General features: G+C 34.5%; 2 protein-coding genes and 2 long non-coding RNA genes across 11 annotated transcripts; 2 read left to right on the top strand and 2 right to left on the bottom strand.

Annotated features, from left to right (window-relative positions):
• Nucleotides 1–1323: 1323 nt before the first annotated feature.
• LOC143446303 (large ribosomal subunit protein mL54-like) lies at nt 1324–5263 on the bottom strand. Its single transcript, XM_076945889.1, has 3 exons — nt 5069–5263; nt 4447–4585; nt 1324–1663 (listed from the first exon to the last, which is right to left on the bottom strand). Exons 1-3 carry the CDS (start codon nt 5190–5192, stop codon nt 1456–1458), a joined length of 471 nt encoding a protein of 156 aa, XP_076802004.1. The 5' UTR covers nt 5193–5263; the 3' UTR covers nt 1324–1455.
• Nucleotides 5264–10043: 4780 nt separating this feature from the next.
• LOC143445671 (uncharacterized) lies at nt 10044–25522 on the bottom strand. Of its 6 annotated transcripts, XM_076944935.1 has the most exons (42): nt 25504–25522; nt 23977–24092; nt 23812–23886; nt 23642–23731; nt 23470–23571; nt 22976–23101; nt 22773–22901; nt 22317–22454; nt 22067–22204; nt 21853–21990; nt 21631–21768; nt 20279–20416; nt 19373–19510; nt 19101–19238; nt 18883–18987; nt 18561–18770; nt 17385–17507; nt 17139–17282; nt 16827–16913; nt 16613–16714; nt 16285–16413; nt 16075–16184; nt 15716–15884; nt 15407–15652; nt 15140–15259; nt 14918–15056; nt 14160–14322; nt 13793–13944; nt 13518–13625; nt 13256–13444; nt 12987–13153; nt 12785–12865; nt 12316–12504; nt 12038–12196; nt 11820–11928; nt 11568–11687; nt 11405–11485; nt 11121–11244; nt 10879–11022; nt 10511–10732; nt 10344–10392; nt 10044–10183 (listed from the first exon to the last, which is right to left on the bottom strand). In XM_076944935.1, exons 2-42 carry the CDS (start codon nt 24028–24030, stop codon nt 10052–10054), a joined length of 5415 nt encoding a protein of 1804 aa, XP_076801050.1. In that variant the 5' UTR covers nt 24031–24092; nt 25504–25522; the 3' UTR covers nt 10044–10051. The 6 variants fall into 6 exon arrangements, with proteins under 6 accessions (XP_076801050.1, XP_076801047.1, XP_076801049.1 ...); XM_076944932.1 differs by having other exon boundaries at nt 12987–13444; XM_076944934.1 differs by having other exon boundaries at nt 12987–13444; nt 14918–15058; nt 15145–15259.
• On the top strand, nt 10179–11892 carry LOC143445673 (uncharacterized). 3 transcript variants are annotated; one of them, XR_013113850.1, is made up of 5 exons: nt 10179–10409; nt 10500–10789; nt 10871–11012; nt 11087–11239; nt 11364–11892. It is a non-coding gene; the product is annotated as an uncharacterized LOC143445673 (long non-coding RNA). The 3 variants fall into 3 exon arrangements; XR_013113848.1 differs by having other exon boundaries at nt 10500–11012; XR_013113849.1 differs by having other exon boundaries at nt 10500–11012; nt 11077–11239.
• Nucleotides 15547–17288, top strand: LOC143445672 (uncharacterized). Its single transcript, XR_013113847.1, has 6 exons — nt 15547–15686; nt 15775–15896; nt 16152–16255; nt 16378–16488; nt 16598–16727; nt 17151–17288. It is a non-coding gene; the product is annotated as an uncharacterized LOC143445672 (long non-coding RNA).
• Nucleotides 25523–27219: the final 1697 nt, after the last annotated feature.

The raw sequence follows: 27219 nt of genomic DNA, 5'->3' as shown, positions 1-27219 counted from the left end.
GATCACCACAGCGATTAGTAAATAGGCCTACTTTCCATTCCCTCGAAGCAGCATCACTTCGAACAAGAATTTATCAAGGAAAATTCCAAACAAGAGAATACAGAAGACAGATTTAGAATTAGATTAATGCAATTTTGTCACTTATTGAATGGATAATTCCAGTTTTCTAATTTCCTGTGTAAATATTTAATTTTTTATTGTTTTATTGTGTATTCTTTTAATTGACAGTAATTTAAACAAGGTGACATAAATTTGTTCATGATGAGAACATTTAAATAACAACATAAAAGTAACAATTAATCTACACTCGAATCACTTTTTTCTAAAAACGAATTTGTCTTTCTTTCATCCAAACGCATTCCAGTGCAACTTAAAATGAAATTTGTTTGTCTACGCATACGTTGCAGAAAAATAAAGCATGTTTATTTCCAAAAATTTATATTTAATAAAAACGGTATTTGCCAAAAGACTAAATTTTCAACTTGAGTTTGATGGATTGGTTTCAACTCTGGTCCCTAGCTTTTACCATTATCACGTTTAATGGTCAGCGCAAAGGATTTCTTTTCGGTCAGACTCACTCCCATTTCGAAGACAAAATAAATGTTTTTAAAAGGTTTTATTTTAATTAAAAAAATACCCTTGAAATCTTACTGTAGTCAACTCACGGAGAAGTAAAACTAGCAATGTTTCAACTTATCTCCGTCACCCCTTGGTTAAGCTCAGTTTTTATATTATCAAATATAGTACGCAATTTTCATTAGAACTCTTATCAGTCTATTAATTATTATTATAACTTGGCTTTTAAAAAAGCATCTCAAAAGCGCACTATGAGAGTTAAGACAGTTGTGGTTTACAATTTGCATGCTGGTGCTTTATAGTCTACCTCACTATCTGCATGACAGTCTTGGTGTAAAGTGTCAGCTTAATCAGCGTGAGTTGTGGCTAAAAATGTCCAATCTTGTTTCCAGCACATGTTACAATTCTGCCAATTGTTGCTCTTGACAATGCAGTACAAGTCTCAGGGAATCGGCCAGTCATACTTTTTTAGAAGTTTAGGAAGCTATAGTTACTGTATATAAAATACAAATTTGATTGTCTGTATGCTTGTTCGCACGTTAAAAGTGACCGTAACTCCACTTTTTAAAAACGCTTTATACGCATATTCAACAGCGAATTAAAAACGTTTTAGCAAATTTACATTATTTACCGGCCGTGTAGCTCACCTACCAATCCAATCCAATACACAGCCTGACTTCCAACATAGCCCAACGTTGTCTAAAATGTCTTGCCACAACATTAACACAAATTGGAAAAAATTGTTCAACAGGATGTTTAATTTTATTTTAAAAAGTACAGCCCTCATATTTAGCATTTTTGTGTTGGTACCCGCATTTCCACAATTATGCAACGGAAGGCCATAAATTCAAGAATATCTTCATAACAGACAAGAATGTTTCAGGACGTTCCCTCCCCTGCTTTCTTCAATGGTAACCTACTAACAAACTCCAGTTCATATTGCTTGGGAGGTTCATAGAATCTGACTCCCTTCCGTGCACGATTTCTTTGCATAATTTTATGTCGTCTCAATTCGAACCAATATTTTTTTGTGTTGGGATCATATTCGTAGTATGGTCTGTTTTCGCCAATGTGCAATGACCACAACCTTTAAAATATAGTATTCATTATAGTATCATCGCTAATAGGATACCATATCCAACAAAAAAATACGCTGTCTACAATACCTTAATAAACCAGTAAAATTTATGGTAATAACAGGCAAAACAACTTTACTGAGTTAATCTCAATTTCAAGCATAAGTCGGGGTGAATTTCATTTTTGGCTAACTTCCAAACACTGAAACAAAAACAAGGACCAGTCACCATCCAAAACATATAATCTAATGAGTGTCAAAGGTAGGCATAGTGCGACTACTTGACCCTTTCTTCATATGCTTCTAAAAGGGACATTTTTCGTCTTCCTTTTCGTTTGAAACTGTTTGGACAAAATTTTCTGGTGTACAAACTCTTTAGGATGTCTAGGGCAACACTGAAAGTGGCTGGTTTGTTTGATAAGTCACTACTAAAGATATTCCAAAATGCCTTCATTATTTTGCCCGAGCAATTGGTAACAAAATTATCTGGTCAGGATAGCCTAAGTTTTACTTGAACAAAATTTGAATATGAACATAAACAGAATGAAATCGGAATTACAATCAATAGGCTGTTCACAAACAAAAGTAAAACCATAACATGAAAATTTAATTTGGATAAATTATCATAACGGTAAAGCAGTTTTAAATAAATCAAATCCTTTGCGATAACTTAAACATTCACATGCTTTTGTGATTTTTAATAACTAGTTAATTGCATCAACTCTATTAAACCACTTTTTTCTCAAAACACCTAAAGTTTCAGAGAACTCATCCTGAAAGAGATTATGTCAAACAAAATTAGGTTTGAATTGATCTCTTTAAAGTCTGTTTCGTTTAGTTTGATGAGTTTCCTATTAGCTATTTTCCTTTTAGTAAATTTTGTTTTGTTATTTCCCAGTTTAATAAATGATTAATACTGTTGTGGTATTGCTATTTTCTGAAATTTTTAATAATCTCATTTTTACTTAAGCCATAGCAATAACAGTGCGAACATACTTGATGTAGTGGCGTATCTATGGTCATAATACATGTGTGGTCGTAGTTATTGTTACGTTAAATTGGCTAATTTAATACCTCATGGAGATTATAAGCAAGTGTCAAAACAAGAGCAATGTGGAATTATGCAAAAAGGTAATAACGCATCGACATGACCTTTTGCGCCAATAAATTGAGTTCATGCATTTCTTCTGCATTTTCATGGTATTTAACACTAGAAGGACGGCAATTTTAGTATACCTAGAAGGACGGAGTGCGTCAATTGACGCAAAAGGTCAAAACGGCGCAAATCTAACGTTTTTTGTTGAGAAAAGTGTGCTGTTGCTCCGAAAAAACTACTTCTATCACATGTCCGCTTTGTGCATTTTAATTAACAAAAGCAATCGCATTGAAAATACAAGCCGTCGTGCCTAAACACTTCTGTTTCACGCAACTCCTTTTTCTTCTTGCACTCTTCCGGGACTTCTCTCCTGTTCTGGCGCATTGTCCCTACGAGGCTGCACTTCTTTTCCGCAAGTCGCAACGCCAGGTCAAGTGAAGTGAAAAAATTATCGCAAGTGACGTTGTAACCTCCTTGAAAAAGCGGAGCCATGAGTTTCAGTACAACGTCGGTGGGCACACTCACGTGGGGGCTCCTTGCGTCATCTTTTCCAACGTAAGGAAAACCGTTGAATAAATATTTGTTTTCAACGTCAACTGCCAGCCAGAACTTTTGACCAAGCTTGTCTGGTTTATGGGCCATATATTGGATGAACTTGCAGCGTGCCTTACACGGAAATAGTTGCTCATCCACAGTTATCTTCCACTGTGGAATGAATGCTTTTTGACAGTTTGATATAAAACTGTTTCAAAGTTGTGAAGCGAGTGCAAATTTATCATGCAATAGATTCCTACGCCTTTCCGTCTTCAGATCGAAGCGAAGGAATCGTATGAGCTCCAGAAACCTGTCTCTTGCCATGGTTTGGGAAAACATCGGACATCCCCACGACCTCCCCCACAAACTCTTCACAGGGAAGTTGCGCCCTCCTATCACGCCACGAGCATCCACCAAGCCGACGAATTTATCTAATTCATCTAATTTATCTAACTAAGAAACTCTTACTACACTTACGCTTCGATAAACTTCAAAAATTCCGATAGGCTGCGCTTGTGACGAAACTACTCTGTTTTGCGGAAAAGTCGACTTGCTTATTTTGTCGACACGTTTGTCACACCTCTGTGCTGGCAGCTGTGACCTAATTCGATAAACCTGCAATTATCAGCAGAAAGAAAACAATGCTCTCTACTGCGAGAACTGGTTTTTGTAGTGTGAAGTAACAATGCGTCAATTGACGCGCCCCGTCCTTCTAGGTAGTGACCACGTTAATTATCTCTACCGGTAAAATAAAAACTTCATCTTCATGGATTAGTTACCTAACACTAATTTAGGAAAAGTCAGGAAATATCACGGTTGTGCGATGCCCCACTTAAAAGTTATAGATGCACTTATGTTGAAAATGCGTCAATTGACGCGCCCCGTCCTTCTAGTGTTAACAAACACGCACATTCATACTCAAGCAATTAAAAAAATTACATCAATTGAGCTAATTTATGGTATAAGTTAGTCAGTTTGATAAAGCATAATATCTAATCCAAAAAATTCAGATTCACCTAAGCATCAAAAAAAAAATTTCACGAAACTAAAGCTTTTTTTGATTGGTACATCCGTAGATGGTATGCTGTATTACTGGTCTAGGGTTTTAGTTGCAATATAAGTTTTTATAACAACTATAATGCATTTAACTTTAAGTAAAAATTACCATTCAGGATATTCACTGTCAGGTTTTAATACAGGATCTTCACCATCCTTGTATTTGTTTAGTCCACAGCACCGTGTTACTAAAACTTTTGTGTCTCTTACTGGTTCTGGTTCTTCAACAGTTACTTTAGCTTTAAATGCTGTTAAATTAAAAGCATGATAATTATATCTGTAATAACAAATACTTGTATCAAAATTCTGTAATGTATTACACTATTTAATCTGGACTTGGATTTACAATTATTAAATTAAATGTTTTGCAACATACGTCACAATAACATCCCACTTCAAATAACTGTATTTGAAAGTATATTAAAAAGAAAATTTATCTAATATACTGTTGGGGAATATGTTGCAAATACTTGCTCTGTGAGCACTGAAAGATAATTTGTTGGCAACATTTATAATGTTGTAAAGTAATTTTTTAAGTTAAAAATATGTTGCCAAATTTTTGACCTCTTTTGAAAACCGTTTTACGATAAATCAACAAGCAACACCATAATTCATACTGATTAAATCTTTTACACAAGCAAAACTACCATTTTGTTCACTCTGTCAATTTAGTTTAACTTTTTGTGCAAAATCGTGTATAATTCTAAATGCAAATACCTCAAATAACTTACCACTCTTTCCGCCACCACCACCAGCAACTTTTGGTTTTGCAAAGAGTCTACCGAAAGTAGAAAATTCTACACTACCAAACCTGTCTTTTGCCAAGTTTTGTAAAACCAGATTTCTACAAAACATGCTACAAATATATGCTTTTTTCACTTAGTGTTACCTACACAGCAGTTATTAACATCAGTAACAATTAAACTCTGATACAAAAATACAAAAGGTCTATGCACAAAAGGTTAAAGAAAATGCACACTCACAAGTCTATCCACACTTATGTAACAACCTTCAAGTGAAATGTGCCATATACATGCCATTTTTGCAATGTGCTGACAACAAGAATACATGCCATTGATAAACAACCGTATTCCTACCAAGTTACTGTCACTGGACTGATTTGGGACAAATTTAATTCTGTCAAATATACCACATGCATGATCTAGAGGTGGTCTAAAGGTGCATAGAGGTGGTCTAAAACTCTTATTGAAGACAACAGTAGTAGGACCAGGCAGGGTCAAGAAAAGAAAAACTCCCAGCTTAACTTATATCGCGCTGTAAAATAAAAGCCAGAAAACATTTATCAATGCTTTTTTTATTATCTAAAGATATTTATATGCTACTCATCTGAGTGCAAGCATTTTAATCCGAGGCCCAAAATCGATGTTCATCTACAGTTTCAATTGTTAAGTATAGGTCATCAAAAATATTTTGCCACCCTGCTACAACAAAAGCCAGAACTTGGAAAGGATATTGGCAGCCTTTAACAAGTAACAATTTTACAGAAAAGTACTGTAGGCTAGCTAACAACTTAAGAAAACACCAGAATAGCCTATCATTGCCTGATTATATGGTATAACAATACTGGTATTGAGATTGACAGTTTTTGATAAAAAAATATTGTATACAAAGACACAAATTTTGGCATGACAGCATGTACTGAAATCCTCAATTTTTCTTTATTAATCTATTTAAAATCGGCTTTCAAGCAACAAACTTTTGCTGTAGTTTGTGTATTATAAATTGATGTGAAGATAAAAAGGTTCGACACGAACGATGATGAATTTGGTGTGTACAGGTGCAACACTTTCAACTATGGCCGAGTTAAGGTTTATTCTTGGCGTAAGGCAGGCCTAACTGGTAAAAAGAAATTAACTTTTCACGGAGAGTAGATCACAGTAGTACGCATAGGCGCTTGGGTTAGCACAATAGGCATATAAAAGGTCGGTTTTAGTTATTCAGAGTTAAACTGAAGCTAGATTTAGATTATGAGGTATATTTAGGTTAGGTTTATAAAATTCAACTATTTATAAAATTTAAGTTAGGTTAAAAGAAAATGTGAAAAATAGCTTCAAACGTAGGATATTTCTGGTGAAATAGCCTATCTATTGGCAGCCAAAAAAGCCATTGGGATGATTCCGAGGGTTATGAAATTGACATTCGAGTCGTCACGGCAAGTAATCTACCCAGGTGAACCAACTCAAGCAAAACTACGTTCACCAAAGAACAAACTTAGCTGCTTATTTGCAGCAAATGCCCTTAAAAATTTACAATGTTAGGAGGAGGAAATCATTTATATCAACTTCTAGACTAGCTATGTCATGCTAATTGCTAATCCATGTTGGGGAAATCCCTAAAAAACTCTTATTTTGTACTGTACTGTATTGTGTATTTTCTTTTCTTTGTGGCTTTATATTTCTGCATGAAAGTAATTTTCAAATGTATTCACAAAATAGCTCAATTAAAAGTTTTTTCAAGATTAAAAAATTAAAGCTTGTGTAACAAAATTTTAACAAAGCGTGTGTGTTTTGTATTTTTTGCATTTACAATCTTGTTTTTTATTTTCTTTGTGGCTTTGTATTTCTGCATAAAAACAATTTTCAAATGTTTTCACAATATACCGATAGCTTAATTAATTTTTTTTCGACAGGAAAAAGTTAAAGCTATGGTAGCGATGAAAACGTGTGCACTTTTGCGCACCTATACAAAGCTTGCACAAATTGCACAACGGCTAGCTCAATAACCCGGGCTCGCGATGAGGAATCGACGGCGAGTTAAAGTCGTGCGCAAACTTTTCTCGGTCCGAAGATAAAGGTTATGAAAACTAACCATTTTTGCAACGTTTTTTTATTATTCATAGTTGTTGTGGTGTGCAATGACTATGACCAGTTCAACAGTTGTGGTTCTCTCTTCACTAGTCTAGACTCTAGTCTAGAGAGTAAGTTTATTATGATAGTTAAGCTCGACAAATATATTTTTTGTGTACTCGCTTCAGCTGTTATTATGCCGCAGCTACTATTTTTTTATTTTCGATAACTTGTATTTAAAAGCAGCTTTTATGTTTTATTCAGATCAACAGATGATCGGACTCTTTTTCTGTACTGCAAATCTTGTTTAATCAACGAATGCTTACTATACGAGACCGTCACTCTTTCAATTCCGTAAGCTGCACGTGTTCAACTTTGTCTGTATGACGACTTTCAATAGAGTAATACTTTAGCATGGTTCGTTGCGGCTTCTATTCAAGGACGCCTTTTAATCAAGACAATACGGTACGATTTTCCTTGATTATGTCAAACTTCAACTATATAATGATGATAGCCTTTTATATCTAATAGACCAGATCCTGACTTAAGGCTTCTAGAATTTGAAGAAGTTTTCGATGGACTGCCGCTGAGTCGTTCAATATAGGCTTACCATAATTTTGTGGCTTCAAAGCGGGACGCTTTCGACATATGACGTCACAATAAAATTTTTATCGAATACAATGAAATAAATAACAAACAAGATCACGAATTCTTCTTCAAACAATAATATAGAAAAATAGGAAGGAATTGACGTTAACGATACAAAGATGGCTGCCTCTATTTCACTGGAATAATCGTGCGTTCAAAGCGACATTTTACCGGTTCTTTTTAGCCTAACTTGAATGTTACAATGTAGTAACCTAATTACCTAAATCTACCTTTTAATGCAAATTTAACTTCAATTAAATCCTAAATAGCTAAAATCAAGTTTTTGCGTGTCTATTCTCCTAACCTAACGGCCTATCATTAACAAAAGGTTGGGAGTTTTTTTCCGGTGAAGTAGTCACTCTGTAGAACTTACACCTTTTCGATACAGCAAAAGGAAGAAATATCGAATTGAACATAGTTTCCAAGTCGACATGCTACTCCTAGAAGATTTGTCTTTTTTGGTTTCCAAGTGTTTGTCAATATCTGATCGTCCGCCATGACTAATTGAAAAAACAGACCCACAATAATTGCAGAGCGCTTTACCATCAACGCTTTCTTTCAAATATGGGTATTCTCTTTTTATCTCGTTTGTAAATGTACATTTTCTTTTGGGCATTGTAACTTTTAAATTTAGCACTGCTGTTTTTAGTCAAGTTACAGGTCTAAATCTAAATAAACAAGCAGGTATAAGGTAAAGAAATATCACTTACTATTATTTTCAGTGTAGGCCTAATTCAATGAAAATGGCTTCCGCAGAAAAGAAATGCAAACAGTTAAGGAATAAGTCTATTCAATAACCTAGCGACTCAAGCCTACAGCCCTGCAAGCCTAATCTACTAAAAGAACACCGTATATTTCTACAAGCTACCACAGCATTAGCTGAACTAGCTAACAATGAAACCACTAGCGGACTAGCCAAAGTAACAAGCTGTACCAATTATCCGCTAACAATGACGTCACACTAACATTTTTATTGCATACAATGAAATAAATAACAAACAAGATCACGAATTCTTCTTCAAGAAGAAACAATAATAAGAACATGCTAATGTTCGTGTATGGCTTCTATGCGGTATGCCTATGCTGGCTGACTGAGTGCCAAACCGGGACGCCGGGACAAGACGTTAAAAAGGGGGACTGTCCCGGCTAAAGCGGGACGTATGGTAAGCCTAGTTCAATAACAAATAAAATCCAGCCTAGTGACTTAACGTGACCGTAGTATTTGGTTGGTACAAATGGAAGAATGAATGCTGCAATAACCATTATGGACGTTTGTTATGAAGTGAAGATGAGAAATACATAGATATTTCAGCGGAAGTAACTCTACAATAAAGAACTGATTTTATGAAAGCAAGATTTTCTGTTATTAGGCTAAAGGTTTCAAAAACCTTTCGCCATTTGAAACAATACAAGTAGAATGGATCATCGAGCAGTTGAGCGTTGGTGTCGCTTGTTCTTGTTTAGTAGTTTTTGCAAAAGTTGTTTGTAAGAGTAAAAAAGAAAAACAAATATAGCCTATAAACAAAAATGCGTTCATCACAGGAAATCTATGCATAAAACAAAACGTCGTCTGGTGGCGAATTACAAGCAAGTTTATAACATAAATCGAAAAAAATTTCCTCAATACCGTAACATAAGATTTGGAATAACGTCTACATCCAAATCCTAACATGGCGTTACATTGAATTTTGCAGACTGACAAGTTTTTGTTTTTATGTCAGCTTGTTTTAATACTTGAACATCACTTTGGGGAAGTAAGAACATGGCTTTATGTGTACGCTGCACATCCATTGTAATTTGGTAATGTGTACTTTAAGCTACTGTAACAAAATCACAAAACTGCAGCAATTTCACAACCTTGAAATTTTTTTTAATGCGCGGATACAAAGTTTTGACATTTTGGATAGCGAAATTTGAAGTGAAAGTGCTTGCCGAACAATTGCGAAAAGCGGTTGGCACATGTAATATACAACGCGCAGATTTCAAAATACCTAAATTCACTGCTAATATCTAAGGCAGAAAAAATGATAAGTGATAGTGCAATTAAGCCGCGAACACTGAAACAAAACACAACAAAAAGCAGTGAGTTCTGGGCAAAGCATGTTGCGGTAAAAATGAACTACAATTGCTACACTAAATAAGGCCGATAGAGTACTAAATCCACAGCTGAACGAAGAAATTAACACAACGGTATAGTGCAAAGGCAAGCACAGGGATATGATATGATAGTGATAGTTATTATTTCTTTTCCGTTTCAGTTTAAACTTCTGTGGAGTGAATAGGCCCTTGAGTCTTTCCTTTCCTGGGTGGTTTGCTTACGGGAGGCTTGTTGGATGACTGCACTGGTAACCATTGAAGTTTAGTAGAATTTTCAAGAGACCTGGTGCTGTCCTTAAACACCAACGTTCCAAAAGTTACGATTAGATCGCCAACCATTTAGATTTACGCTAAAAAAGTCATAGAAATCAAATCATATTACCTATCCCAAATTTCACTTAACCTTCTAATTGATCGGTTTTGTGAATTACTGTAGTAGTTTCAATAAACATACCTCACTGCTGCTTATTGACCTGTCCACATCCATAGTCAACGTTTGATCACTAAAACAGAAAGCAGGGTAAGAAAAAAGTATGCAAAAATAGTAATATTGTAAATCGTAATAGCAATAAGTATAGGAAGTCTCACAATCGGAAAATAATGTATTTAGAGGTCAAGCACCTGTCTAAGCTTTCTCGTGATGATGTCCACCTGGTGGTGTCATCGGTGCTTGTCGTTGTCCACTTGCTTGATACTGAGTCAATCGAATAACATGACGATGTATCAGCAGTCTTGCTGGAAGACAGGTTTGAGAGATCTGAAAACGCTGAACTTCGTTTGGTTGCCGGTGACGACAGCGAATCCATAGATGAAGATAGCGCAACAAAATGACGCTTGTTTGACCTATTGTTAAGGGATTTTTATATAGTGTGTATATGAACATATAATAATTCTACTAAGGTAAGTCAAATTTTTTAATCATTGTTGTCAGTTTATCTTAATGACATTAACCGAACTTGTTTATGACTCAACGTTGTTAAGAATCTTACAAAGACGAAGCTCCTTGCTGCATGGGTCTTTCTCTCGGTTTTTGTTTCATGTTTCCCTTGCAGCAAAACACTGAAGTCCTTTTACCTTCATTTGAACTCAAATAAACCGCACCTTCAGTTATGGCAGGACCAAGGTGTCTGACACTGTACAGTAAGATCTTAGTGTTCGGCGCTCAGTTAAGTTCATATTTGATATAGATGTTTGTAGAAAACAAATCAAATATGAAATTATAACCACCTACCCTGGGAAGCCAAGAAAAGCATGGTCCAACACACTGCTCGTCGCAGATGGTGTAGAAGTGAAGTCAAGTTGTATCATTTCAACAGAATTGAATTGTACAATTATCAAATAAGGTTCACGGTATGCTTCAATAGGCAAAATAGATAAATAACAATGAATTAATAATTACTGCATTATAATAATAGCAAAAGGTTGTTTCACCTTTTGCTTATTGTACTTCAGCTTACTTCTTCATTTATCTTAGTTGGAACACCTCATCGAGGATTATAAACAATGAAAACTCACCAAAAGACAACGGCATTCTTGACCACGTTATTTGTCCAGATCTGGTCTGGTGGCCGAAACCATCAACAAAGATGCCAAATTCTGCACCATAACAATAACAATTTCGTGATGAACCTATGCAACAAGCAAATCAAAGCCATTTGCGACTATTTTGGTAACGCACCGTGAAAACAAAGAAGAAATTCTTGCTTTCCATCGTGTTCCTTTACTTTAAGTACAGATATTGGGAAAACATTACAATCATGTAATCTGTCTGATAAAGCTCCGTCAGCAGTGACAAATTCTACAAAAGACATAAAAGTTATCAGAAAATTCTCTAAAAATGTTTTAAGTGAAAACAAACTCAAAACTGAACTAAAAAAGTGAAGAAATGTACGATGCATCTTTTCAATAACAGCTCAGCATAAAAATTTACCATCTATTTTGTAATGAGTAAGATCAATTTCGTAAAAGTTGTTGGTGCCGATAATAACACTACAGGCAGTAAATATCATGCATGTGCATGGCTCAGATGCCGCTATCTCCTGCAAAATATTAACTTGTTAAGATCGAAAAATGTTAAAACAGTAATTAAATTTCAAGTTATTGTCAGTTATATTACTGTCTAAACAAAAACAAAAGGTCCTGAACCACCTTCTTTTTGCAAAACTTTTTTAATTTGTCATTGTAACTGAGTATGCTAATACTGGAAGCAGAAGCAACACAAAGATAGTTGACACCTTCGGCATGTCCAACTGTGAAGAGATGACAACCTTCCATATTTTCAACATGTCGCGGAACAACGTTGTTGTTCTGTAACATCACAACAAAGCACAAAAGTAGAAAAAACTCAAAATGAAATGAGGTGTGATCAAAAACCACTAAGTGGTGTATTGGTGTTTAAAAACCAATAGTTAAGATTTTAGGGAAACCTGGGGTATGTCAAATACTACTAGCTTGTGCTTCAATCCTTCAATGGCGATCACTTGCGATGTGGTTAGTAAGCTCATCTGGAAAACTTTTGACACTCCCGTAATTTTCTTCATGCTTGCATATGAAGACACAGCAGTGGTGCTTGGGGCAAGCATGAACAAGCCTTCATCACAACCAAACAGAATATTCTGGAAATGAGTTAAACAACCTGTTCCAATATCGTTGGATTTCAAGTACAATAGCACATGTTTGGCAAAGATATTCAAACATGGAACAAATAAAGTCTCTGCCCCACGACAGTATTATTGCTATTATTAATTTATTATAGTATACTATATAGTATATTATTATAGAATTATTAATTTACATGGAAATTCATAACTATGCCCAGCGAAATGAAGGTTCCAGTTGTACCATTAACCCAGTTTCATTCTAATATTCAGTTGCAGAATGGATAATTCTACCTACCTTTTCTGATACTGGCAATGAACAGTTGAACTCCAGTTTCTCATCACTTAGCAAAGTAAGAATTTCATTTCCCAAAATTTTCTATACAAAACCATGAAAGTTTGTGTTACGTACTGTACTGTATTACACATTATACTGTTCTATTGCTTAAAAATTGTAAAAACACTGTTTAAGTGGTTTAAACAGGGCAGCACATAATTACTGCATTGGCAGAAATGGTTCTTGATTGATTGTGCAGGCTCACAACAGCTTCAAGTTTGACAACCCACTGATGTTTTTCAGCAAATCCCGCAGCAAGGAAATACAAAGAACGTGCTGGCCAACAGGAATTGCTCGAACCAGTTTGTATTTTAAATGCATACGACAGATCTGTTGTAATGTAAACAGTGACCAGTGTAAAAAATTTTGAAGTAGATTTGGCAAAAAAGTGGGAGAAATTAAGAAACTTTACACAAATCATGGTACTATTACCTTGTTTTGCTGTGTTTGGCAGTTCAAGCTGACTAATATCTGTGTGGATGTAGGGTGCTTGTTTGAGGTCAACAATATCATCTTTATCACTCATTTTTGATGGAGATTTAGCATTAGGTGGAGATATTCGAAGTTGTGTGGAACACAAACGTACATAGCGTGGAGTCCAAGAATCATTACCACAGAGAACTATGAATTGTATCATGTTTGTTTCTTAATTACAGAATCATAGTATTCCATATTTACAGAATAAACCATTTACCTTTTAATCTACCATGAATTTGGTCGGAATTACTCCCTTTAAACACACATGACATTGGAGATAATGTGGAGGACTTGGCACCATCTTTAAATTGCTGGAATAAACCTCCTGGAAGGCAGAAAATAAATACGTAACAATTTTTTTATTAAATTTAGTTGTGGTAAACGTGGATTTACTAAACAAAATACAAATTCATCTTCAGCAAAAATTAGGACAAAAGCACAGTGTGCAGGAAACAGCATGGTTGTGTAAAGATAGAGGGTAGAAGTAGATACCAGGAAGACCACATGTGTTGGTTACATTATCCCGACACTTGACATGGCACATCACTGAACATTCAGAGCATTTGAGAGCTTTATGACCAAAATGAAGAATTGCAAGACAAACAGAACATCTTGTTGACTGATTGCATAACCATCCAGAAAGCCTAATAAAATATAAGCACTAAGCAAAACCTTTAAAAAATGGTGTGACTGATATCTTACTACTTTTAGCATTATAGAAAAATATTTTTGGCAAAAAGAATGGTTAGAAATGGGCACAACTTTAAACTTAAAAAATAAACAAATTTCCTTAATACCGGTACAGTTGCAAGCTGAAAACTATCAACATTGTAAAACGGTCACTATACTGATGGTATACCTGTGTGGTATATTGTGATGCATTCGTGGCTTGGACCTTTGCTTGAACTTTGATGATGAGCCATCATCGTTGGCTGCAGGTGATTTTACAATGGCAGATATTGCAGCTATTGAACCTGGGCTTAGAGGACCTTGTGTATCGATACCATGTTTCATTCTCTTCACTAAAATTTTTATATTGTATAATTTGGGCAAGGTCAAAACTGTTTTAAACTAATACCAAACTGTTGTAATTAGTACGAAAATAGCAGAAATATTTATAATTTTATTTTATTTCCAAACAAAAATTAAAAAGTGAGATGTTTCTGACATATCTATTGTCCATCTTTAGAGTGAGGCAAAGGTGGCTTGCTAATTAATTATAATTTATAGACTACTAACGACGAATGAAAAAAAATTTTGACATGTATATGACAGTAGCAGCACTGCGAAACGCGAATAACTTTACAATAGAGCCCTAGGCGTTTAATTTATTCATTCTTTTGACACTGATTTAACGTTTGCTGTCACTTAGTCAATAAACCCTCAATAAGCAAAAGGGACCCATTACTGTAAAATACTTGTGAGTTATCAGAAGTTATCTCAGGTTGGTATAAGTATAACGGATATTACTATAAAAGTATTTTACCAGGATTCGCTAAGTAATTTACTTTGAGTTATACAAAAGTTTTCAGTTAACAAGCTTCAACAGCATATAAAAAGGAGCTTGTGTTTACCACCTTAATGAAATAATTTATCACTGGTTTAAGGTTGGCAAACCTTTGGAATTAGTTGCTTGCAGCTCAGATCTTAGCATATTAACTTGTTCTTGCAGTCTCACATTCGATGCCTTTTCTTCTTCCAGTAAATCGCACAGCTCACGATACTGCAACGGAGCTTGGTAGAGTGTAGTCTTTTTCTATATTAAAGTCGATAGGATGAAATAAAAATTGCCAGCTCAAGGCATAATTTCTATTACATGCTGCTACATTGTTGAATCACCTTCTTTTTCTTTTTATCTGCTGGTTCCAACTCCTCAATCCTTGACTGTAGGAAGTCGATTAATTTAGTTTGTTGGGATCCTTGACAGTTAAGACGAATGAGTTCATGTGCATGTTCAAGCTTTAATATATACAATTATAAATACATAAAGTTATACAAATTATGAATTAAGTACTTGCAATACACATATCGGCTGGTCAGGCTTTAAAAAGCCAACCTCAATATTAGTCTAAGTTTAATCAGCGATTTGAATTGTGAACTATCTACATTTCCAGTATCCATGTGATTAAGCATTTGAGTTTTTTCTCGCTCCAAAACATCACATCGATCAACTTCTGCATGAAGATTCTGTTCAGCCCTTTTCATGCCTTGATGTAAGACCTCCATATCTGCCCTCACACGAGTCAGATCATTGCTACAACGATCATGAGCATCTTTCTCCGCATTCAGTTTACGCTGAAGTGCAGCAGCATTAAGCTCAAGCAGTTTGTAGCGACGTTCCAAATCTCGATGCTGAAATCAACACATTCTTATTAAATTCTACAGGGTAAGTGAAAAAAGTAACAAGTAAATCACCTCCTCTGCAAGTTCGTGAGCTTGATTCATTTCATTGCGTAATTCTATCTTCAATTCAGTGATCTGGTCAGAGCTGCATTGATCTAAATTGGTGAGTTCTGCCTTCAGCTGACGCTTGGATGTTGCCAACTCCATTTCGAACTTAGAGCATTTTCTTAAAGCATCATCTCTGCAGAATCAGGTTAGAATCATTACAGCGTAACTGGAAGGTTTAAACCAAAACATGATATTTCTACTAATTAACACAAACTGACGGCAGAGCATGAAAAACAACCAATTACGTGTAGTGGTGAAACCGGAAAGATGAGCAACAAAATGTAATAAACAAAAAACTAATTTCATACAAAGTTTAATTTTACTTCTCCATAGTTATCTGATCTTGTGTTTCTATGAGCTGATTATTAAACTGTTCCAAATCTTCAATTTGCTTCTCCAGCATCAAGCAAGATTCTTTCAAAGCCTCACTAGTCTGCAACAGTTACAAATCATTGTCAACTTTCAACTCAATTTGGCACAAAAGCTAACAAATGAATACAAACGGTAGTTGTGCCAATATTTTGTGTATATACTTTTTCAAGATCCATCATCTTCTTTGATTGAATGAAATGATTCGAGTCAACTGTCTCCAGTTTTCTGCTCATATTCCGATGTTCTTTTATTAGAGTTTCCTGCTGTTCTACCAACTCCATGTTAATCGCCTGTATAAGTAATGCAATTGATGTCACAAGAAATCTATCTACAGCAATACAAGAATGAGTGAAAATAAAAGTTAAGTATGTCAAAAACTGATTGATCAAAATCAGGTTATTCTAGTAACTATGGTAGTGATAGGTATTTTTGTGCAACTATTACATCATTTGACATATCGTCATTTTATGGTAGAACCATTATATCAACCTGAAGTTGCTGACTCTTCCCCTTATATTGCTCAACCTGTTCTTTTAAGGAATCAAGAATCACGTGGTCTTCCTCGAGTGATTCACATTTCTTCTCAAATTTCTGCATGGAATTTGTAAGAAAGATACCGTTATTTATGTTAACACAATACCTTTATCCAATATTAAGATTTGTTTGTATTTACAACATACGCAAGCCATTCTGTACCACTCACCTTTGCTGTTGCAAGTTCCATTTCAAGAGTTTTCAGCTTCGATTGGTGGTTACTAACGACAAGCTTTAACTTGCTTACTTCACTTTCCTGAACATAAATGTATTTTCATTAGTGAATAACTTTCAAACACTCAAAAAATTAATAAGCTACAAAAGCGCATTGATGTTACTTAAGCTACTTCACTTACAGAATGAGCAAAAAGCTGTGTGTTTAGATCTTCATATTCATGCAAGTATTAAAACAATTTTCAAAATACAATAATGTCAGTCACACAGCCTGGATCATGCAAAATTCTAATTATAGATTGTTTACATGTTCTTCTAGAAGTTGCTGCATCTTTTTGTTAATTGATGTTGATCCATCCTGTAACACTTTCCGATGCTTTTCTTGGCGGTTGAGTTTAGTTGATAGTTCTTCAACCGATTGCACAAGATTTGCTTTTGCTTCATTTGCTTGCTGATGAAAAAATAAAATGAAAGAATGGGAAACAACCATACATTTCAAGAATTTGTTGTTTATACAAGTACAATATTTAACAGTAGGAAACTAAAACAAAACCTGCAAATCTTTTTTCAATTGTTTGTTGTTCATCAACAAAGATTCTATTTTCTGGGAGTAAATCTGTTCCTGAGAACTTCTAACTTTATATTCCTCCTTCAAAGTTTTTTCTGATTCCCTAACCTTAAATAAGCACAAACATTGTATATGAAGAAAAATACAAACACAGTAATATATACATCCAGTTTGTCCAACCCTTTGTTCATCAAATATTGCAACGGGTTGCTAATTTTTGTATCGCTATTTTTTTACATTATTTTTGTTTTCAGCTTTACATCTTTTACATTTATCTTACCAGGCACACATGTAAGTTCATTCAAAAAAACAAATCTTATGTTAAAAAAATTATTACATAGGTTTTGTTTTGTAACAATGATATGGTTTTAAAATTTTATTTGAGCAGTGTTTTTCAACTTTTTGGTCCCACACCCATTTTTTTATTTTGAAAAAAAATTTCCCAACCTAACCCATTACGATGCACTCAGAGTGAGACTAAGTAAATAGAAGCTGCTAATTTCAGAATTTTGTGATGGCGCTGTATCAAAGGAATACATGTTGTTCAATGGTACTGTGTACTCCTGCTGATTGGAAAGAGCAAATACTATGAAAAGAATCACTCATTGATTTGTTGTCCTTGCATATTCCCCAAAATGTTTCCAAATTTCATATTGGTAAAATGAAAGCTAATTCACACATACATAGCAAGTTTCGTAAAAGATTGGGGATAGAAAGTGGAAAAGCTTGTAAAATGCCAAAAAAAATGAAAAAGCCAGCAATCTACAGTCGAACCTCAATAAAACATACACCTATGGACTACAAAAATGTGTACTGTATGTTATATCCATAGCTCTATAAGATATTTATTAGAGTTCTTCATTTTCATGTTTCATATCAATTCATACGTCGCTTCTATGGTTTGCTTAAATTTTTATAAGAAATTGGAAATAAATGGTAAGCCACATGAAAAAGATCCACAAGCAACAATAAGGCCTGTGTCCCACTGGTGGAGTAGTCTTGGTACACCTTATGGCAAGAGGTGGTAATTAAGAAACATACATAGATTCTTTCTAAAAATACTTTAAAAAGCCCGATACAAATGTTGCTTTTATAAAATAACAGCATTCACAAATATACATAATAATAACTTAAGACAGAAGTCTTTTCTTTTCAAAGTACCTTTTCCAGTTGCCTATCTTTTTGCATAATTGAACATTTTACTTCAGCCAAATCACACTCCAGACTGGACAGTTTCCGAGTCGCCTCAGTAAGCTCAGATTTCAAGTGACTATTAGCAGCATTCATTTTTTTCTGCTCCCTTTGGTAGCTTTGCAATTGGCTTGATGTTGCTGAGCTTTGACTCGCCAATTCATTTTCAACTGACCTCAGCTACAAAAACATAGACTAAATTATTGCTAATTAAGGTACAGCATTAAAATCAATAGAACAGAGAAAATAAAAAAAATTTAAACTCCTATTTTTAAAATAAAACACAAAATACCTGATTTAATTCATCTTCTAAACGTTTCTTTTCTAAATCTGACCTTCTCTGACCGTCTTTTAAAGTTTGCGCTTCACTTCTCACTTTAACAACTTCACTTTCCAACTGTTAATACAGCCAACATGAAAAAACAAACACCCAAAAATACTCATCAATTCATGCATCGTACAAAGTAAGGCAAATCCTATTTATATTTTGAAAAAATAGATAAAACTTACTTGTATAATTTGTTGCTCTCTATGTTTGTTTTCTGACTGCAATCTGGTGACTCTGTCTTCAAGTGTTCGGACACAAACCCTGTAGCTTGATGCAGCAGAGTCTCCCTCTAACTCAACATGAGCAAGTTTAGACGAAACCTAAACAAAACTTGGAAGTTTTTGAAGTGGATAAAATATGTTGTCCACAGTTGCTTTATTTTATAACCAATAAATATGGTCGAAGTAGAGTGATATGAGGTATTAGAATGACTGTGGTATTTCATAAGCAATACCTTACAAAGCTGGTCTTCTTTTTTCTGATTTTCTGCTTCTAACTTCTTTATCTTTTCTTCCAAAGATCTCATTTTGGCTTTGGACTGAGATGATAATGATTTTACATCAATTTGGTGACTGCTCAATTCAGTGTTTACCTGCAAAGTTATATAAGTCTCAAGTAAGTGCATAGTTCCAGTTAAGTTTTCAATTCAAATCATGCAATTCATTTTCCTTACTGATACAGTGCCTCCTCATTTGTCCAAATTAGTTGGGACAATGTTTTTCGAAATTTGAGCAGATAAGCCAAAACCTGGTGACTTCTTGTATTTAAGAGATAAAACAATTCTTTTACGTTTCATGTTGCCTTTCGAATGTGAAGCCATCTCAAACTTTTAAGATACAGTATAGGATTTAGTGCTTAACAATGAACTGCAAATACAGTAACATTGATGAGAATGGGCTATATCCGACACACTGTATATAGCTATAGAAGTGGAAGACTTCATAGTTCGATTGTTTTAAATGTATTGTTACATCAAAAAGCCACTTAAACAAGGTATGGATAATAAATAATTGAGGAAGCACTGTATTGAAAAAAATAAAAACACTGCTTATTTTTTTAAATTAATTTATCTAACACTTTAACATTTATTTCATTCTGGTTATAAGCATTGTTCTGACAAAAAGTGTAATGGTCTGGTTTCATAAGCCATCCCCTCTTTAAAGTACCAATTATATTTTGTATGTTATGCATGCATGTGAGTGACAAAATTTATCTATCAATTTAGTATAATCTTATATGCATACAGCAGTTGTTTATTAGTCACTATCGCTATCTTCATCCCATAATCATGGGTGACACAAAGGTTTTGATCTGATTGGGAAAACAATAATGAATGCTTTCAATAATACTAAAATCCAACCTTACAAAGCTCTTCATGTTTGCTATTCAGCTCCTTCTCAAGTCTTTTAACTTGTTCTTCTAATGCTCGGTTATTAACTTCAAGCTTGATGTTCCTTGAAGCAGTATTGCTCTCGTAGCTTGTTAGTTTTCTTGTCAACTGGAAGAAACAAAAAATTAGAATATGTGTGTTGCAGTTTTTGCAGAAGATACTGGTGCAGTTACTCCAGACTAAAACAAGTTCAGCTCCAACTAGCCATTCATGAGTTATGTATTAGCATTGTTTTTGAAATTAACAGCTTTGACTTGACTTAAGTTTCAATTTAAATCGACTTGAATCAGAATCAAAGATCAAATTGATGCAACTCGACTCAAGACAGAAAAAAATTACTTGTTTACAACCCTGACAGTAGGTCGCGTTGGCAAGAAAACAAAAAATTAGTCATAGTTGCGCAACTAAAATCAGATCATTAGAAGGGTTAAAAATGCTTCCTTGCTGTTGAAACATTATCCAATTTTTACAATAGCTCAGCATACAGTACCAGTAGTTACAGACAAAGAAATAAACAAATTCTATGATTGATTTACGCCCAGAAGTCTTGCTAAATCTCCTCCTGTTGACACATTACAGTCAGACATCGCTAATCTCGATTGCTTTGTTTTGTCGCAAAATGTCAGTTTATTGAAGTATTTGGACAATCATATTAGAAAAAAGTGCATGCATTTAAGAACACACTAGAGACAGAAAAGGCACTGTTTTAAAGATACCATTGCATTCAAAATGATGGATTCAAGTAAAGGAATTTAGGAATTGATCAATGACTGCATCTAAAACATACTTTGGATTAGAATTAGCAGGTTTTTTTTATTGATTTGGCATACTCATTTCTAAATTTTCATGTTGGCATCGAACAGCAAGGTTTATGGGTTACTAAGCATGGGAAGAAATTTGTTCCTTTCAGTTTCATATTTTCTAAGACACGGACCTTTAAAATAAAGATAAATCTTAGAAATAACGACGGTATGGCAACCAACCCTGCATATAGGCCTAATATTGTATCAAACATGAACAAAAACCTAATTTGCTAAAAACAGATGTCTCTTTTAAGATCAGGTATCACTGCACAAGACACAAATTCAATTGTGAAAATGAGCCACATACCAGTACGACCTCTTATATCAGTAGCACTTTGCAGATCATACTGTAGTTTGGGTAGCATTAAACATATACCGGTACATACATGCAAATTTAATTTGTATTGCTTGTATACTTAGCAATATCATACCAAAAAATGTGGAAAGTACTCATGGTCTCAAGTACTGTGCAATAAACTGCAATACTGCAAAATTTAACTGGTTTTATTATTGTCCTACCACTTCCACTTCATTGTCTTTTTCTTCATATTGGGATTTCAGTTTTTCCAATTTTGATTCAAGCAACTCCATTTTTATTTGATTTCGTGATGCAGAAGTACAGCTTTCTGACTCTAAGAGTTGGATTCTAATGTTTGCCTGAAACATTTGACCCAAGATTAGTAAAAGTTTAGAAGTTGTGAAAAAAATTGGAAAGCAAATTAAAAGATTTAAAACTATTACCTTGTTTAATTTCTGAGTCTTTGCATTTTCTTCTTTTCGAATACCTGCAAGATCCTCTTCTAATCTTTCTATTTTTGAAGTGTAATTGGAATACACAGATTGATCTTTCTTTTGAAATGTTGCAAGTCTGTTGCTAACCTAAAAAAATATGTCCATGCTGTAACAGGTCCTGAATCAAGTATATTGAAACACCAGCATTGCTTTATAAACCTACTGAACAAAGTTGTCCATCTTTCTCATGTAGCTCTGTTCGAACTGACTGCAATTTGTCTTCCAGCCGCTGCTTGTCTGAATCATATTTCTTCGTTAAAGAATTGTTTTTTGATTCAAGTGACGATACTGTCTCCTTTGCCTGTAAGGGAAAGTTATATGTGAAAACTTTTTGTCAGAAATTACATCACCTTTCCCTTACAATTCATAATGCTACAAGGTCTATCGCGGTAGGATAAAACAGCAAAACTTACTTTGGCTAAGAAGACTATTTTTTCTTTAATGTTCTGTTCTAGAATTTTGATTTGATTTTGCAGACTTTTAACTACTTCTTTGTGTTGGGAAGCTGTTGACTCATATTGTAAATTATTTCCAGTTAGTTTTCCATTTACCTAAGATAGGAAGTTAAAAGCATTAAAAACTGTGTACTTTTTTGGAAAAAATGTATACTTGGGAAGTTGTAACGCACAAATGCAAAGTTGAAGGTAAATAGGGCATTGTGCTTGTTCATTGTGTTACTAATGCCATTAACAGTGTTGCTCTAAACATCATTGATAAAGACAAAGACATATACACCAGTGCTACAATTGTCTGACGATTTGTAGGAATTTAAAAAGTGCACACATGTGGAACACATAAAAGGAATATTTCAGTTTGCTACTAATACATGTTATAAATACATTGTTCTATTTGTACAAATAACCATATACCTTCAAGAGTTCTCGAGACTTTTTGTCACAATCTGCTTTCAAGGTGTTCACCTGATCCTCCAGCACTCTTATCCTCACACACTGCCTGGAGATTGCTTTCTCACTATCCTGCTGAAGTTTGGATTTTGTCTGAATAAAAAGGACAAAATAAAACAACCCACGAATCACTTTATATAAAGTATTAAAATTAAGGAGCCTCTCACATTTTCTAGGATGAAATCTTGGTCTTTGTTTTCTTTCTGCAGTTTAGAAAGTTGTTCTTGCAGTAACAGGAACTGTTTGTTTAACTTTGATATTGTTGATTTACTCTCTGTCTGGTTTTCTTTAAGCTGGTATACAAAAATAATAAAAGGTGAAACTTTTTAAGGGGGTACATCAAAAACGCAACACATATTGATTTTACTAAATTTAGTTTTTTATTGGTAGTAAACAGTAAGCCTACCAAAAACGCCGAAGCTGGAGTGTGTTTTTCAGTAATTGGAAGTTAAAAATTATATTTAAATATTTAATTTTAAAAAATACTTCAAAAATTTAATTCCTATCAGAAAAGCCGACGAGTTAAACAAACCAAAATGTTTTACCATGTTTTTAAAGGGACATTGGGTGAATAAAGGTTAAATAGAGCATAACTCCACTACAAACTTATTTACATTATAAGACAATGTTGATATTAAATTAGCAAAAGATGTTCTCATACCATTTTACTTTCATGCTTCAGTGCTTTCAGAGATTCCTGGGATGATTTTAACTCCTTATCTTTTGCTTTAATATCAGCAGCATATTCTTCCTCACGAAGTTCCTTTAAACGATGAAAATTTGTTAGCCTTTTGAAAAAAAATTCCCATACAGAAAATCGCAGAGTGTTATACAATTATTTGCTTGTGCTTGGCTGTCACTTCTTGTAGAAGTTTAACCGCTTTAGAGTCGGTGTCTGTATGTGTTGAGCGCAAAGCCTCCACCTAAAAGTAAACAAAAAATTAAGGACTGACTTGTGCCCAACCTGGTCTCAAATAGTGGAAAGGCAAGTGCAGATACAGACCTGTTGTTCTAAAGCCTTATTTTTTCTGGCATAAATGTTTATATCACGTTCAAAGGCATCTCGTTCTGACCGTACCTAAAACAATTGGGAATGTGACCAAGTGATTGAGCAGTGATAACATACTGAGTTATAAAACAGAAATATAATGTTTGCTATATTTAGTACCTCTTTCAATTGGCTTTCCAGCCGACGAAGGTTTTGTGAAAATGACTTTTCCATTCTGAGCTAATGGCAAATTTTAGTTTGCTCTGGTTAACAGACTTCTAATATGAGCATGGCGTCTGCATTAAAACAAAGTTTTTATCTGATAGCAAGGTAGTTAGTGGCAAGTTATCAATAAGTGAGACAAGAAAAAATTGTAAAGTTTGAAATGGAAGCACTGTGCAAAAGTAAAGTAAACTTCAGTTTGGAAAATTTTTTCACCAGTCAACAAAAATAAAATTACTTTCATTTTAAACAAAAAGACCTAATGATATTTAGTTTCATATATATGCAGTCGAATCCGGTTAATTGCATTCTGGATAATCGCATAATCTGTTTTATCGCATAAAGAGTGCAAATCTCAAACAATAGTCTACCATTTGTAAAGATAATACTTCGGTTTATCGCATAGCGGTTTATTGCATAATCCGCTTAACCAAATAAAAATGAAGGTGATTTATTCGATTATTCAAAAGTTTTTAAAAGATAAAATTGAAAACAACATGCACTGGGAGCGCACACGCGAAGTGTAAACTTTGCAACTTGTACTGAGCTTTGTTACAAAATAATGAAACAGTCAGTGCCAAACTTAAGCTTTAACACGTGGCTGTCAATACGCAGACATTAACATTCACACTGTTTTAGTTTCATTTAAGCGTTGCGTAAAGAATGTGTTAAAGCGTTGCGTTGAGATGATGCCATAATATGTCAAGAAGTTTTACGAAACAAACAAGTTGAAAAAGACGACATCAACGAAGAGGGCTCTGCTGACGCAATCGCTGTGACAACACCAAAAAATAGAGAAGTTCTGCATGCACTTGATACAATTAACCTCTGGTTGAGTTCATATGGAATGACCCTAAGTATGTGATTTCATTTTGACAGATAAGTGGAGCAGACTGCAAAGTTTGGCATAAGCAGATAACCTAGGTACAATCATAACCGTTTTTATCAGCTTCATTTGTCAACTGGTGCACTTATCATTGTTAATTTTGCAGTTAATGACTTGGACCACTCTGGTTTCAATAGATCCTTTTCTTGTTACTGTCTCGGTGGTAAGATTTTTTCGCTCGCCTAACCTATATGCTTAATTGAAAACATGGACCCACTTTGATTTTTTTTTTATGGCTGGCCTATAGTGACGCACTGACCTAGTTTGATACGAAATCATGTTACATGGTCAGCGTAGCAGGTGATGTACTGTAAAATGCGTAAGAGTTTTCGTGGTAGCTGCGGTGTGTTTGATTGCATTAGGCCTATTTCGTTTTGTATTTACCTCTATTAGTTGATTATTTTAAACCTTGCTTGACATGGCAACAAAATCAGCCTGAGTAACGTGCCGCACCTTACCACACAAACTCTAATGCATTTTACTTCATATTTTTCACTGACCACGTATCTAGACATGATATTGGACAAGCTCAGTTGTGTAGCATTTAAAGTACTGTAAAATAAGAACTAGGCTAGGCCTGACCTGCAACTGCACCTCACCTGGGCGAAATCTTTACAATCCAATGCGCAGAACGCTTGTAATTTAAAAAAGAATCAAAGAGGGTCAACAATTTCAATTATTAAGTAAAGACGATTGTAAAAATGTTGCCATCGAAAAAAATGCTGGCGATGACTCGGAAAGGGTCTGTTGATTTGAAGATTGGATTAGTCAAAACTGTTGAACTGAGCATGTGTACATTTCTGTATAGGCTAGGCCTAATTGCATCCAAGCATCTTTTTGCACCGAACTTGTCCTTTTTGTTTGGTACAATTTCGTGCTGAAAACAGCCATGGTCTATATCATTTCTGCAGTCTAGCTAAGCTAGGCTATTGTGTATATTATAGATATAGGCATAACTGTAAATATTAAAGTCTTGTGAAAAAAAACTATGGTAAGCCTACATCTTTTTATTATTTCGGTACTTTTTCTTTAACTTAAGTATCCGATGCCCAAAACGCTTATACCTAGGCTAATGTCAGAGTGCTGCCTAATGCGTTTTTAAACTCTTCGTATAGGCCTTGAAGTCTATAGGCCTATAGGTAGGACACAAGCAAAAAGTCTAGCTTACAGTTATGTTTTAGCCTAAAGTAAACCAGAGAAAACAAATAAGATTCTTGCACCAAAGCAATATTTTTGTACACCAACTGATTGGCGGTGGCGGCGAGGTGGAACACTCTTTTCCAAGTAATAGCCTGGCCTTACCACCATTTCGCCTTTCTGTTTTTGGAAATCGGAAACAAGAACTTCAAAATACCCGCGTTAGGACAACATTAAATACCGGAATGTCGGGATGTAAGGAATTACGGAACACCTTAGTGAAACCATATTACACTAAAACGTCTATTTTACATTTTAGTTTACTATGGTTAAACCAACGATATAAATATTCTCGAAATCTTTGGCTTAACAAAATTTGTGTGACTTTTGATCTTAATTAAAACAGAGTTGAGAAGGGGTGTACATTCTGAATTTCTTGAATAACGAGTTTTTGGGAACCAAATGACAATAGATTCAAAGCCATTTTCCATATTTTTTTCCGAATCTCATAAACCGCTTTTAATTTATAATGAAACGTTTTCATTTGCAAACATAGTGGATTTTGTAAAGGCACTTTATTTCACATTCTAAAACTATTTGCTGGACGTGTGAACGGTCGTAAAATGCTGCGGCTTAAATTCGGAAACTACTCTAAAAAGTCCAGTATTCTGTAGGGTATATCTCTAAAATACAATAAAACATGAGTCACGAGACAAAAAGCCTATGTATTTACTTATAAGTACATAAGTTTTGTTTTCTTGTTTCTAAGTTAAGTTTGTACAGTTGTCAGCTTTCCCTGAAACGAGCGCACTGGTCACTGACCGCACGACTTCGGCAAATCGCATCACCTTCAGTCCAGTATTTAATATAAAAGAATATTACTGACAAAATAGAGCAGTCATAAAATTGGTAGTTAATGTATCTCCAAAAATGTGTGGCAAATTTTAAGTTGATTATGTAGCGTTCGGTTACAAGTTAGACGAAATACAAAAAATTGCAATGCATGACCACTTCAGCTTTAAACGGAAAACAATTGTTACACAAGCTGCTCAAATAATACTCTTTTATTATGCGATACGCGATACGATGCGATACCTACTTACTATCTGAGGTATGACTCACACTGCTCCCTTTTTATAACAAAATAATACTTTAAAATTTTTAACATAAACCTGATA

Source organism: Clavelina lepadiformis, chromosome 2, assembly GCF_947623445.1.
Source record: "Clavelina lepadiformis chromosome 2, kaClaLepa1.1, whole genome shotgun sequence".
NCBI lineage: Eukaryota > Metazoa > Chordata > Ascidiacea > Aplousobranchia > Clavelinidae > Clavelina > Clavelina lepadiformis.
Note: the sequence above shows the minus strand (reverse complement) of the source record. Positions and strands in the feature narration are given on the sequence as shown.